Source organism: Pinus tabuliformis, chromosome 4_2 (assembly GCF_031772625.1).
Source record: "Pinus tabuliformis cultivar Carrire ecotype Pingquan chromosome 4_2, CPIR1, whole genome shotgun sequence".
Lineage (NCBI taxonomy): Eukaryota > Viridiplantae > Streptophyta > Pinopsida > Pinales > Pinaceae > Pinus > Pinus tabuliformis.
The window spans coordinates 1,093,734,895-1,093,750,037 of record NC_142304.1 but is presented as its reverse complement, the minus strand read 5'-3'; the positions used below and the strand labels follow the sequence as shown (position 1 = coordinate 1,093,750,037).

General features: G+C 38.0%; 1 protein-coding gene across 1 annotated transcript in view; it reads right to left on the bottom strand.

Annotated features, from left to right (window-relative positions):
* Window positions 1-1,985: 1,985 nt before the first annotated feature.
* LOC149173457 (SUPPRESSOR OF GAMMA RESPONSE 1-like) overlaps window positions 1,986-15,143 on the bottom strand; it is a 95,290-nt gene continuing 82,132 nt past the window's right edge. The window contains exons 3-7 of the mRNA XM_089427944.1: window positions 4,052-4,238; window positions 3,419-3,885; window positions 2,755-3,090; window positions 2,561-2,657; window positions 1,986-2,454 (exon numbers count right to left, since the gene is read on the bottom strand). Coding sequence (XP_089284070.1) covers window positions 2,592-2,657; window positions 2,755-3,090; window positions 3,419-3,885; window positions 4,052-4,238 — 1,056 coding nt within the window. The 3' untranslated portion in view covers window positions 1,986-2,454; window positions 2,561-2,591. The remainder of the gene's footprint in view (window positions 2,455-2,560; window positions 2,658-2,754; window positions 3,091-3,418; window positions 3,886-4,051; window positions 4,239-15,143) is intronic.

Here is a 15,143-nt window from a genome sequence, read left to right as displayed (position 1 = left end):
CAGAATTCCCTTCACCCCTGAGAGCAAGCTAATGATAATAATGTCCTCAAGATGTTTTTCTTATAAATACACATATGACAAGCATATACTCCATATTCATTGAACTACAACCATTTTCATAATGTTCTCTCGATCTTTATGTATAGCATCATTTCCTCTCATGTGTCTCTCACACATATATCTTTGCATTTTATTTTCAGTCTCTAATTGATGCTTACATGGATATTGACATTAGACAATGCATGAACATACTAACCCCACTCCACTGTACCTTATCCTATCAATCAATTATTAACAACATCTAACCCTAACCCTTCCTTCGGTTTACATTTGTGGTTTATATATGGACTAGGTGTGTTGGTTAGAGGTGTACCCATGGTGTGTGGATTAGAAGTGTACACAAATAACTGTTGTAAAATATTATACAAACAGTACACTAACAAATAAAATATATATAGATAGGTAGATATAGATATAATCTCTAATATATATACTAATAATGCAAAAAAAAAAATGAAAAAAATACGTATAACTACTGAAGTAATCAACAGTATAAACAATGAACTAACTAGTAAAATCAACTTCCTTACCATTAAAAAAAATACCTACTCATTTAATTTCACCCTTTAAAATATAACTTCACTGCAAAATTTTTCCCAGATATAAGATACTTTTCTACGTGAACTTAAATTGAATAAAATGCAATACCCATTAGATGTATACCTAAACGAATTTCAACCATCCATCGAACAACCAATCAAAGAAATTATAAATACCAATCTTTATGTAGGGGGTCAACTGATGCATGTTATAGGTTAGTGGTTTTACTGTTATCTCTTGTAGTGCACTTTCAAGATGAAAAGCTGCAACTCTTCGGCAAAATTTGCCACAACTTTCTATTTATGTGAATCAATCTGAATTTCATAATGTTGGAAGGAGATTAGATCTCATCTTCCATATATCGTATCCCCTCCCATAGATGGTTACAAGGCAATGTTGTTGCTCCCTTCTCTTTCCGACGTACCCCACAGGCGGGAGCACAATACCAGGTTTTATTATGCTGGGAACCAGTGTAAGAACAGTCAACGAAAAGATTTTGGTTAACTTCGAGGCTACTACCCTACTGAGCCCTTCTTGGCCTCGACGTTCTCCAGCCAATATGATCAAGGGCTCAGCAATGTAGGATCTGGTCATTCTATATTCTCATTTCTACACAAGGATTTTGAACATTATTGTTCCATGTTTCGGGGGTTAGCCTTTTCCAGTTACCTTATCATGCTATCTGTTTTATACTTCTAGTTTGGATTGGTTAACCAGGAATATATGTTTTATACTTCTTGTTTGTTGTTATTGTTGGTTTTCAGAGCACAAACACGATTTAGCAGAACAATAACGCAAAAAGAACTATAATAGTACCCAAGAGTTTCCGTAGTACAACCTGACACTTTGTCAAAGAAACATCCACGAGCAAAGCAAGGCAAAGGTTTTATTGCGGGCGAAATAATACAATCACGCTTACACCCACACAACCTCCTAATATCTAGAAATCATATAAAAAATATAGGCACTGTTACAATAATTTTTTATAATTATCTTATGACCATCAGAATGACCACAACAAAATAGCTAAACATAGTTTTACATTGACATTTTCTTTTAACATATTGTTATCATATTCTAACAGTTATTACTCCTTTCATAAACCATTTTCTATGCCCATTTCTGAAAACTAGTAATTTCATTTCATTTAATATGAGACTGATACGAGGGTTTTAAGAAATGACTGTTCTCTATGCATGTTATTGATAATATTACGACTTTATATTTCATACATGCGTTGCAAACAGTGAAATGATTCTGAGTAGTCTATGGCATGCAGAAAGAAAACAACAATAATTTGAACCCTTCAAGGTAACAAGTTCCCAACAATTCTCCAGACTAGTACTGAATTGCACACAGTGGTAATGGCATTCTTAAATATAAATTATAACTGAAAACTGGCAATGAACATATTAGATGGGTCCTATTTTTCTGTCTTTCTATATACACTGTTCATATAATAGAGATAAATATCAAAATCAATAGATTGCTAATTGCTTCCGAAGACGGCAAAAATAGTTGAGAGACCCCAATTCACCAGACTAATTAGTTCATTGGCCCAACTTCGGTGTTTTACCAAGTTGCAGACTGTCATTTTGGGAATATAAATGATAAATTATAATTAAGCAAATGCTGGCACACATGTGACCATACTATATCGGTCCATTTTTCTGTTCCTCCATAAATAGTGCTGATATACTAGAGATAAAAATGAATATCAATAGGGTATTTATTACTTCCGAATTCGGTGAAAAAACTTTTTAACGGTTTATTGATTCCAAATGTAAATCGAAACAGTAAATCTGTAGATGGATATTCAACTCCTTTGAAAACAAAATAGCCTCCAAGCATGACCTGTACAAATACGCAAATTATTAGATACAACAATTACTTGAAATGAATTAAATTGGAATCTAGCAAAATACATAATCTTGTTAAGGGTATTTGACTGGCTTCTGACCTTAACATGCATGAAAAGTTCATCATATACTTCATTGGCTGTTACCAAAGTTCTCTAACCATCCTAAAAGGCTTTCCTGGGAACTGAACTGTGAATCCTACAGAATAATGAGAGTTAAAAAATAAAAATCAGAGGCAAAAATGAACTAGATATTGCAGATGAGGACGTCAAGTAATTTATATCTAAGTACTTACAAATGCAATGGGCCCATCAGGTGGCGTATCAAAATCTAAGTTTGCTAGATCATAATATGAAGTTTGATGCATTTCCTTTTCATGTCCATTCCCTCCAATCCGACCACAATCAGACAAACCAGGGATGTTGTTCGTTTCTTCAACATTCTCCTGACAAGATCCGCTTCCAAGTATCTCCTCGCAAGAAAAATGGCCAACCATCTGCTTCTGTGAATCTTCGAAACACTGAGATTCCCCTGCCAACCATGAAGTCACGCCTTGAATATAGATCTGTCCATCACATTCTGCTTCAATAGGTTTGGAAGGCAAATGAAATTTTGGATCAAGATCTGCAGCCTATTTCCAGAAAGTTTAAGAAATCACAAAACAACAACTGTATCAATAAATTCATATATTGAAGGCCATTTGAAAATGCAAATTGATTTGAAAAAATCAACTAAAATTTATAAATAAGAACCTATTTTTTAGTATAATATTTTGGATTGACACTGTCAACGACCTAGAAGTATATGAACAATGGAATTCCCAAATTTTCTAAACTCAAACAATGTATACCGTCAAATGTTGAAGTGACAATTTCAAATGCCAACATGGAACACAACCATGAACTATTGTCAATCAGAGCAAGACCATGTTATTTAATATTATTCAGCAATGGTTATACCTGAGGTGATGATGCACGGAACATATGTTCTTCCTCAATTCGATCGAGACAAGAATGTTGCTTCTTTGAACATGGTTGAGGAGTACTTGTTGTAGGTGTTGATGGATCACCTTTGCTGTTTGAAGTCCCAGCATCCTCCTCTTTAGGTATGCCTGGAACACTTTTATCACAATGCTTTAATCGTATTTTTGACACAACAAACTCATCTTCTTTTTCATCCTCAGTCCCAAGATGGTATTGGTGCATCACCCAATTTGTTTTCACTGATTTTGAGCCTTTTGAAGGAATCGTATAGAGGACCATTCTTTTTTTGCAACCAATCTGTTCCCCATTTTCACATACCTTCTCTGTTTCTCCTGTCTTGTGCCAACGAAAATTGTCAACCTTTCGACGCTTACGAGTTCCAGTTGTATAAGCCTTGCTTGTCCTGTGAAAGAAATGGGTGCTGCTTCCGTCTTGCTTGACCCCTATTCTTCCAATAAGACAATTGTACAAATGAATATTACATATCAAAAAATAATGGGATATTGAGCAATGTTTGACCCTATTATACAAGTTCATAATAAATGCATACATATAACATGCATGCATAATTAATGCATGCATAAAATATATAAGATAGCCAACAATCACCTGGCAAATTCTCAGGGTGTGTATAGCAAATGCCATCACGTTCCTCTATTGTCAAAATGAATTCATTGATGAGTGGGTGAGGGCTTGATTTTCCTATTCCAACTTTTGCTGCTAAATGTCCTACAAGCTGTTCGTCACTAGGCTCAAACTTTACACCAGAGGGAAGCCCCGGCCACTCTTGAGTCACCTGAAAATAATAGGGTCAGAGCATAGCATATGCAAGGAATGAATTTTCAATAAATAGCACTTCAACTATTTAATCGTGATTTGTTTCAACTTTCTTCTTTGTAGAAGAAAGAGAGCTATCATATAATTCAGCTATAAAAGCAAAGTGATAAAAAGGATCAGCAATTAAGTGCATCATATATTGGCGTATCTCTTTCAGATTTTCATAAAAAATTGGATCAGCAAAACCTTATAAATCTGAGCGTGCTTTGGATTCCTCTACCTTCCCTTCATTGAAATTTGGAATGACGAGGGATTCTGATGTCCGTAGTCTGCACAATGCATAGGGCCTTGGTAAACTTTATTCTAAAATGTCAAGAGATGATGGACCAATTTAAATTTATGCCTATTTATATTGGAGGAATCTTTTCCTTCATTTCCGGAACTTCTTTTTTAAGCTCTGGGCTACATGTCTCAGATTTATCTCAGGTTGTTAAATTTGGCAACTAGGGCCAATCATCACTTTGAGGAATCCAAGAGGTGTAGTATTGATCTAAAGATCATCCCATTCTGACTTGTACAAATGAAGTTATAAATTTATTTTGATTATGGACAAATTGTCAAGGTCGGCCAGCCATCAAATTAGCCTCCTCCAGCCTTCAATGTTGCATATAAATACAAGGTGCCTCCTCATTTAGGCATCTCATTTCATTCATCTTTCTCTCTCATCTTGATTGGGTACGGATTTCTGAGCCTCTCTCTCTCCAAACATGCGAAAGGAAGACTGTCTTTTCTAGCTGCTGCATTGACCAGATTTGACCGAAATTTCAGGAGGCCGTAATTTCAAGACACTGACTTTGACCAGTGTTGACCTTGTTTGACTTCGGTTTTGTGAGGGAGACTTCTATTTGGACAGGCTGCTGTTCTGGGCACAGAAACCGAGGCAGTTTGACCCCTGTGTTGACCAGCATTGACTACCCTAACTCAAGTTGCTGCATTGACTTTTGTTGACCAGATTTGACTGGTTGTTTTTGCACTGTTTTGGGCTGCATTATCTTGCTGTTGGAGGCTGAGTTGACCAAGGTTGACCGAGCTGTTTTGGGTCAATTTCAGCCCTGTTGACCAATGTTGACTTTCTGGTTAGGGCTGTCTGTTTCTGCTGTTTTGACTCATCATTTTGGGCAAGTGAATATTGTAAATTGTACTCTCTTTCTACTGAACTTTTGAAGAATTATAAGAAGAATTTATCAAGGGTTTCCCCACATTGGGGTTTGTCCCTGGTTGGTGCCATATCTTGTGTCCTCTTGTGTTGGTTTGTCTTCTACTGTTATTGTTTATGTTCTATCTGCATTTTACTATCATGTTGATGTGACTGCTATACTGGGTATGATATTGGGCTAATAAAGAACATTGAAGTAAAATTGCTCTAAGCATAAAACATACCATTGTTATCCTAGAATTAACATGGTATCAGAGGTGAGGTGAAGACAAAGCCCAAGCAAGAGTGAAAAGCAATCACTAAGAGGAGCAATTACTGATCAGGAACAAGTCTCAATGGCCTCCACATCCTACTTCAAGTCTGATGATAAGCTTCATGATAAGTCTGATTATCATGCATGGAAGATGTCTCTTGATTTGACTTTAGAAGAACAAGATGTCATGGATTATGTGCAGGGAAAGATTCTGGAACCTCCTTCAAATGCATTGGCTACTACTAAGACATAGTACAAGAAGGGTGAAGTTAAAGCCAAGAAAATCATGAAGGATTCTATTCATAAGCACTTAGTCGCTTACATCTCTGATTTAGCAATGCAAATCAAATTCTTTTCCTCAAGAACAAGTTGAAGCATATAAAGAAGGGAAAAGGTGAAGATATTCAATCCTACTTCATGAGGATTACCGAGATCAAAAAGGATCTTCTTTCGATTGGTGAAGCTATTGCTGACAGGGAGGGAGCTCACTCTCATTGCCCTTGGAAGTCTTCCTCCTGAATGGCTTGTGTTCAACACTACTATTCTCAATAACGACAATTCCAGGTTTAGAAGAATCGATGACTAGATGTTCTCAAGAAGAAACAAGGATGATGGAATTGGAGATGCCTTCGAATAGGAATAATCCTACCATATCCTCCGCTTGTGCCAAGAGGAAGAACGATGCAGGTTCAAAGAAGCAAAGTCAAGGAAGACTGGGATCCAAAAATGGAAGGAAGGGAAGATGCTTCGTTTGCAACAAGCTTGGTCACTATGCCAGGGAGTGTCCAAATAGAAGGGACACATCTCATGATGATGATCACAATCATTCTAGGGGCAACAACAACAATCAAAGGAATGGCAGGTTCAACAACAAAGGGAAAAGGAATGCTTCCGCTACTCAACTTGGAAATGATCGAGCTTCTAAATTCTAAGCAAAAGGAATTTTATCTTATATCTGCCCTCTCTACTGCCTCTCCTCCGAATACTTTGGGAAATTGGCTGATTGATAGTGGTGCCTCAAGGCCCTTCACCCGGTACAAGGAAGCTCTTTCGAATTTGATAGAGAAGGATACAAATTTGGAAAGTACCCTTGGAGACAATGCCACCTATCCTGTGAAGACAGTTGGGAATGTTAACCCTTCAGTTGAATCAACATAACACCATTCATCTTCAAGAAGTACTATATGTACCTGATCTAAATAAGAATCTAGTGTCTATCTCGGCGATGGAAGACAAAGAGGTGGCATTCATCGATGGAAAGGTACGTGTGTGGAAAAGAAATTTCAAAGAAGCATTTACTCTTGGATTCAAGGTTGATAGTTTATATCAAATTGGAGTTAGTCCACTAGGAACCATGTCTTGCAACACATCACTTCAATTTGAACTATGACATCAGAGGTTTGCTCATCTTCACCGTAAGCCTCTACTCGATGCAAGGAAGATCGTTACAGGTATGCCTGAATTCAAAATAGAGCATGAAGGTGTATGTCAAGGATGTGCCAAGGGAAAACATACAAGAGGACCATTCCCCTCAACTGATAGCAAGACCAACACACATTTTGCAATTGGTTCATTTTGATCTATTTGGTATGTTGCCTGTGACATCATTAGGAGGATATTTATATTATGTTGTCTTCATGGATGACTTCTCTCGCAAAACTTGGATATATTTCTTGAACAAGAAGGATGATCATTCTCATGGTTTTGTGCCTTCAAAGCCTTGGTGGAAAATCAAACAAGGAAGAAGATCAAGATATTGAGGAACCGATAAATGGAACCAAGTATGAGTCAAATGAATTTAATGACTATTGTAGAGACGCTGGCATTAAGAGGGAGACTACTACTGCATATACTCCTGAGCAAAATGGTGTTGTTGAAAAAAAGAATCGTTCCATTATAGAAACCACTCGTGCCATGCTTCATGATTAAGGACTTCCAAAGTTCCTATAGGGAGAAGCTGCCAGCACTGCTGTGTACGTTCAAAATCAATGCCCTCATCAAACATTGGACTCCAAAACTCTTGTAGAAGTTTTCACCGGTAAGAATCATGATGTTTCTCATTTTAGAATTTTTGGTAGTCCCGTATACTTTCATGTGTCGAAAGAAAAGGGAAGTAAATTGAGGCATCTAGGAAGAAAGGAACTTTTGTGGGCTACAGTGAAACTTCTAAGGGATATAGAATCTATGTGCCTGGTCAAAGAGAAGTAGAGTTGAATCATGATGTCACCTTTGATGAGGATGTTGCCATGAGGGCAAAGAAGCAAATGCAGGAAATTAGGGTGATTCGCAGGATGAGCCAATGAAAACCGATGGATCCCATTGATCCTCCTCCTCCTCATGAGCCCTCCTCCTCCAAAAGGAGACCCTCATGGTTGAGGGAAACTCTCAAAGATGCCGAGAGACATGTTGCACCGAGGGGGACATTTCGTGAAAGCAAGAAGCCTAATAGGTACCAAGGGTACATAACTGCTATGAGCACCATTATTCAGTTTGAACTTTGCTCATTCGAAAAAGTTGTGAAGCAACAAATATGGAAGGATGCTATGAACGAAGAGTACGCATCAATTATGAAGAATGATGTCTAGGATGTGGTCCCTAGACCCTAGGACAAATCTATTGTCACCTCTAAATGGCTCTACAAGATCAAGCATGGTGCTAATGGAAGTGTTGAAAAGTTCAAGGCCAAATTTGTTGCTCGAGGCTTCTCCCAAAAGGAAGGTGTATATTATGTTGAGATATTTGCACCCGTTGCTCGCTACACCACCATCCGTTCGATTATAGCCCTTGCTGCCTCGCAAGGATGGAATCTACACCAGATGGATGTCAAGACTGCCTTCTTGCATGGTTCACTTAAGGAGGAAGTCTATGTGGAACAACCTAAGGGGTTTGAAGTTCAAGATCATCATACACATGTATGCAAGTTGAAGAAAGCCTTCTATGGGTTGAAGCAAGCACCCCGAGCTTGGTATGAGAGGATCGATAGCTATCTGATGAAGCTGGGATTTACAAGAAGTGAAGTTGATCTAAACCTTTACTTTAAGGCTGAGAATGATAGACCTTGGATTTAAGAGATCTGTGGTTTGTGTCTTTTAAATCAGTGATCGGAGAATCCACAGTTTGAACATCTTTATACCTGGACGATCTTGGTACTCTATGTGGACGATCTCTTTCTAACAGGTGCAGACCCTCTTATTCATCAATTTAAGGGAGATTTGGCTTCTGAATTTGATATGAAGGACTTACAACTAATGCATTATTTCCTAGGGTTGGAGGTTTGGAAAAAGCCAAGGGAGATTTTCCTTTTTCAAAGGAAATATGTTGTGAAGCTACTTGAAAGATTTAGGATGGTGAACTGCAAATCTGTGACTACTCCGTTGGAACTTAACTTCACGAAGTTATGCAGAAGTGTTGTAGGGCCCGATTTGGGAAATCCTTCTGAGTATCGTCAACTCATAGGGACCCTGATGTTCTTGGTGAACTCCCGTCCAGACATATGTTTTGTAGTGAACACATTGAGTCAGTTTATGGTCGAGCCTCATCATATACATTGGATGTCTGCCAAGAATCTCTTCAGATATCTCCGGGGCACAATCACTTATGGACTAAGATACATTGTCGGGAATGTGATGCTCCATGGTTACTCTAATGCAGACTGGGCTGGCAGTGTGGTGGATCGCAAAAGCACATCAAGATGTTGCTTCTCTCCAAGTTCTGCTTCAATATCATGGATGAGAAAGAAGCAAGCGTCGATTGCTTTAAGCACCGCTGAGGCTGAATACATCGCTGCTAGTTTGGCCCCCTGTGAAGCTGTCGGGTTGAGGAAGCTCTTTAGGGAGCTATTTGGAAGTGTTGGATTCTGTGATCTTCTGTGACAACCAGAGTGGGATTCGTCTATCTGAGAATCTTATGTTTCATGATCGCTCCCAACATATTGATACTAGGTACCACTTTATTCGGGATATGTACAGCGGGGAGCAATAAGACTCCATCATATTGGGACCGATGAGCAGGTCGTCGATATTCTTACAAAGTCCCTCGAGAAGGTCAAATTCTTAACCTTCTATGAGCGACTTGGAATTGTGGAGAGACCCTCTTATGAGGGTCTTGTATGATAGTGAGCTCTAGGAGCTCTACGGGGCTTGGGGTACTTCTTGGAGCGATGAGCGACCATAGGGTCACTCACCCTCCGTAGATCTAACCCAGAAATACTATAGATCTGATATGAAAATATAAGAAAATGCAAATAGACCCAGAAATAATATGAAATGATTCTTTATTGATCAAAACCCTTAAGGTAGGGCAACACCATACATTCACTCCTTAAGGAAGGAGAACACTCCACAAGCCATATGTCTATTCATACAATATTCCTTCACTATATTCCTTGACATGGAGTCTCTAGCCTCTATATAGGCCTCATACATACAATACCATGGGTCATTACCATGGTTCCCTCATACCATCAACTAATACCATGGGCCTATTACATTATTATTAACTACTTGTAGTCCCCTACATGATATGGGTTAACCACCTTATTTATTACTATGGCCCATCCCATTATTACCTTGGGTACCTCCCTTGGTACCCCATATTATCCCCCCTAGGTATATAACATGGTGTGTTGTGTACAGGGTGAATGGCTCAATTTTCCCAGTGATACCCCATGGTGGCATATGCATAGACTGAGTGGTTCACCCTCCCCTATCGCATATAAGCAGGATGAATGGTTCACCTTCTCCTATCGGCACATCCTACCCATGCAATTCGGGACTCATGGGAAGTACCTCTCATCTGGTCAATGAGTAAGGAAATGAGGATAGGGACCATAGTACTACTTATGGATGCATCGTGTACTACTGTACTCCTTATGCTAGGATGTTGATATTGATCTAGGATCAATGGACATTGACTATGGGTCAGTTAAGAGTGGTATGACACACTCTGTTGTTCGAGACTGACTTCAGGTCAGTGGAACGAAACTGAGAAAAGGAGAAAACAAAACAAATAAGAAAATGGACCCGAAGAAAAAGGGAAAATGCAACCAGTGTAGGGGATTTTAACACAGTTCTTGACACGAAAGGACAGATAAAAGATTGCATCCAAGCGTGGTGGAAGGAAGAGCAATCACGCAAAGAAAAAGAGAGGATCAGGATGGATAAAGAAAAACAAAAGAATCGGAAAAAAGAAACACTTGAAAACATTTTTTAGCAAAAGGAGAGAGAGAAAGAGGTACGATATCTCAAAGATGAAATACTGAAGATCCTACAGCTCCTTTACTTGTCAAGGAAAATGAGTTTCAAGATAATGCAGATAAACAAAAAGGAAAAAGAAAATACATTCTGGAAACAAAAATCAAGAGTCACTTGGTTAGGGGAAGGAGACAAAGAAAATTATTTTAAGAAATAGGGGTCAGAATGGGAAATCACGAATCCAAAATGCTAATGGTGTTGTGATGACAGATTGAAGATGCAGCAAGAGACCCTATACTGGTTATCGTCGAGCAAAATTTGAGGTTATGGAGAAAAAGCTTCCCTTGAAGAAAATGTCATCTTTGATCTAGAAAAGAACAAAGCTACAAGACCAGATGGATTTCCACTTGATTTCCTTCCCTTTTCTACAATATAGTGAAAATACATGTATGGAAATCATCAAAGTTAAAACAATCTAGACAACTTCTAAACTCACATAGGTCCACCAGCACCTTCATTGATCTAATTCCAAAAATGTAGGTGCATACTTTGGACAGCATTTGCACTAAGTTGCAGGAAATGCCCAGACAACCCACATACCATTACCAAAAACGCAGAGAAATGCCAAGAGAGCTATAAAGTCCCTTGGAAACGCCTTCCCTCGAAGAAAAAGGTCATCTTTGATCTAGAAAGGAACAAGCTACAAGACCAGATGGATTTCCACTTGATTTCCTCCCCTTTTCTACAATATAGTGAAAATACATGAAGTAAATCATCAAAGTTGAAAAAAATCTAGACAACTTCTAAACTCACGTAGCTCCACCTTCATTGATCTAATTCCAAAAATGTACATGAATACTTTGGACAGCATTTGCACTAAGTTGCAGGAAATGCCCAACCAACCCACATACCATTACCAAAAACGCAGAGAAATGCCAAGACAGCTATAAAGTCCCTTGGAAACACCCCCAAGTCTTTGGAAAGACTGTACAGTATAGCATTGCCCTAACTTGCAGGAAATGCCCAACCAACCCACATACCATTACAAAAAACGCAGAGAAATGCCAAGACAGGTATGAAGTCCCTTGGAAACACCCCAAAGCCTTTGAAAACCATCATGTTTCGACATGTTTTTTAAGTTCTTCGTGTTCATGCAAGTTCTCACAAGGAGTGTGGGATCCATAGGAGATCTAAAAATCTCTAATATAGGAGCTCCATAGGTGATCCAAGATTGAATGATAGGAATTGCAGATTTAAGTAGTTTTGCCATATGAGCAACACCTCAACAAATGCAACATCTCTCCTTTCAGATGCAACAAATGCATAGAACTATTCTTCTCTAATTCACTTTCTACAACATTTGCTTGTTTCTTTCTTAACTGCCCGCGGTTGTTTTTTTCATCCCACAACCCTTTTCTATAATTTTTTCTAATATGAGCAAATTTATGAACATAAATTCCATTTTATTCCTGTGTTGTGAATTGGAGGGATTGTGTTTCTATTTGTAATTGGAAATTTCCTCCTGCGGAGTTTCATCCTAAATTTCCTAGGGCTCTTTGCTCTGTGTTTATTTCTGGTTGTCTGGGCGAACACTATGGTGTACCTATCACTCTGGTTTAATTCCTTTTTTAAGAAATCTTGGCAGCTCTGTTTGTTTCCCATAGGTTGCAGGAAGGCTTAAGACTTTTGAAGAGCCTTCCCTAAGCATGAAGAGACCATTCATGGCAACAGGGGCTTCCATTTTTCCAATCACCACAAAAGTTCATGAAAATGAACATCAGTGAGCAGCTCAAAACTCCATAATCATGACAACTCTAGCACAACATAACCAGCAAACATATTCTCCGGAAAGGGAATGCAAGATGCTCAGGAATTTGGTAATTAATTTGAGTAAAAGTTCTCAATCTATGGCATCAAGTTTCAGGATCTCTACCAATTCAATTCACTTGCAGGCCAAGGAGGAGGACACTATTCATCGGATGCTTATCAAATCTTGTGGCTGGAATAAGCATAGACTTATCATGCCTTTTGTTAATTTTCATGTTTTACAAAATATTTTGTAGCTTGGGAATCTTTCTATGAAAGTTAACCAGTAAGAAGAATTGGGATATTCTTTCTGAAGACTTATCATGCCTTTTGTTAATTTTTATGTTTTACAAAATATTTTGTAGCTTGGGAATCTTTCTATGAAAGTAAACCAGTAAGAAGAATTGGGATATTCTTTCTGAAGACTAACTATATGTATGCAGATGATAAAGAGCAGACTAACTATATGTATGCAGATGATAAAGAGCAGACTAACTATATGTATGCAAATGATAAGGAGCAGGCATTTTTGCTTGAAATCTACAACTAGCAATTTTTGTAAAATCTGTTGTTAAGCCTCAGCTACAGCCTTTTATCTAATATAATTCTATCCTAGTTTCTGTAAAAATAAAAATAAAAAGAGAGAGCTCTCTCAATATCTAAGCATTAGATCAAAAGACAAACAACCTTGACTCTGTCCAAGTATGTATCCTAATTTTCTAAAGAAATAACATATATATTTCATATAATGTATCTGCACCTATGCAAGTTAGTGCAAAAGGCTTTGCTTAGTAGGCATAGGTGAATTAACAAAAATGTTGATTACAATTTGAATGGTGGCAAATATGGCAACCTTCTTTGATTAGAAAATTTATGTGATCTGGAAGCAAAAACATAACAGCCCCAAGGGTTCGATATTGTAGATAAGGAGTATCTGTTGAATATATTGATAACAATCCTTTAGAGGTTGAAACAAGCTCCAAGAACCTAGTATACAAAATTTGAGAAAATTCTTATAGCATCGAGAGTCAAAAGAAATCCTTTTGATCCAAACCTTTATGTTAGAAGCATGGACAATGACTCGTTGATTATACTGGTTTATGTGGATGACATAATCAGCATATGCAGTGAGGTTGACATAGCTCAAAAGGTAAAATCTGATTTGTTCTTAGTTTTTGACATGACTGATTTATGCCACCTTCATTACTGAGGTCAAAACTGTAGAATTTTCTGAAACTAATGGATGTGTAATTGTGTTAAAAATCAAGTATGCCAAGAAGAGTTACTTAAGGCCGAGTTTGAGCAGTGTTTTGACTTGTTGAAGCCTGTCTTGGTCATCTCAAGGACTGCAATTTGAAGCAGAGGTAAGGCTTGTCTCTGGACTTGTTGAACAGCTATTGAAGGACAGATCTCTTGACAAAATCTGAAGCAATCAGTGGCAGAAAAGGCACACCTCTCATCAGCAAACTAATTAAGGTATGAAACAAGCTTTTGTAAATTGTTCAGTTTGTATTAGTGTTGAATGTTGAGGCAAGACCTGGATAAAAGATTAGTAGGCAGACCTACAGCAGGATACAAGAACCAGTTTTGAAATTTGATATCTCAGGTAATAAGTTTGTAACAGTTTGACAATTTGACAAAGTTGATTGACATTATACCATTACATATCTGACATACATCAGCAGAGACAACAGTAAGGGTTTATTTGTATATCATTGTAAGTGGGTCATTGTCCCTAGTACAAGAGCCCACATTTATTTTTCTATCTTTTATTTTCAAGGTGCTTGGGTGGTGCAAGGCAGAGATTGGAGAATCCTCAAGTTGGAGCCTGAGAACACTTCAATTGGCAGGGTGGTGCTACGGCAAATTTGAGCTTGCAGGGTGTTGGAGCATCCTTTCAGTCGGAACTGATAAAACCAGTGTGTTGGAACATCCTTCCAGTTGAAGCTGATAAAAGCAAGGTGTTGGGGCATGCTTTCAGTGGAAGTTGATAAATGAGGGGGTTGGATTTTCCTCCTAGTTGTTGGAGAATCTTGGAAGTTGGAACTTCCTGTTGATGTAATTTTCAAGACATATATTAAAAGTGTTCGGTGGTTTCTCTCTTGGAAGGGTTTCTACCTAAAAATCCTTGTGTATTGTTCATGAGATGTGATGCATTATCTTATTTGATTTGTGGTTATAGTATTTAATGCTCTGAAAGAAATTAAATTTAAGTGAAATATTGATTCAAACCCTCCCTAACAAAAACAAGTGCACCTTATATCTTCCCTTCATTCATCCGTCCAACCCAAAGAATATGTGGGTGGGAGGTGAGAAATGCACAAGGGTTGATTTTTTCATCTAATTCTTTAGTGGTCATGTTGGGTTCTGTTACTCCTCATTTTTACTTTAGTGTATCTCATTTTCCTTGCCAGATATGACCAACATATAAGCAAATCTTGTGCCTAAAGACATTAA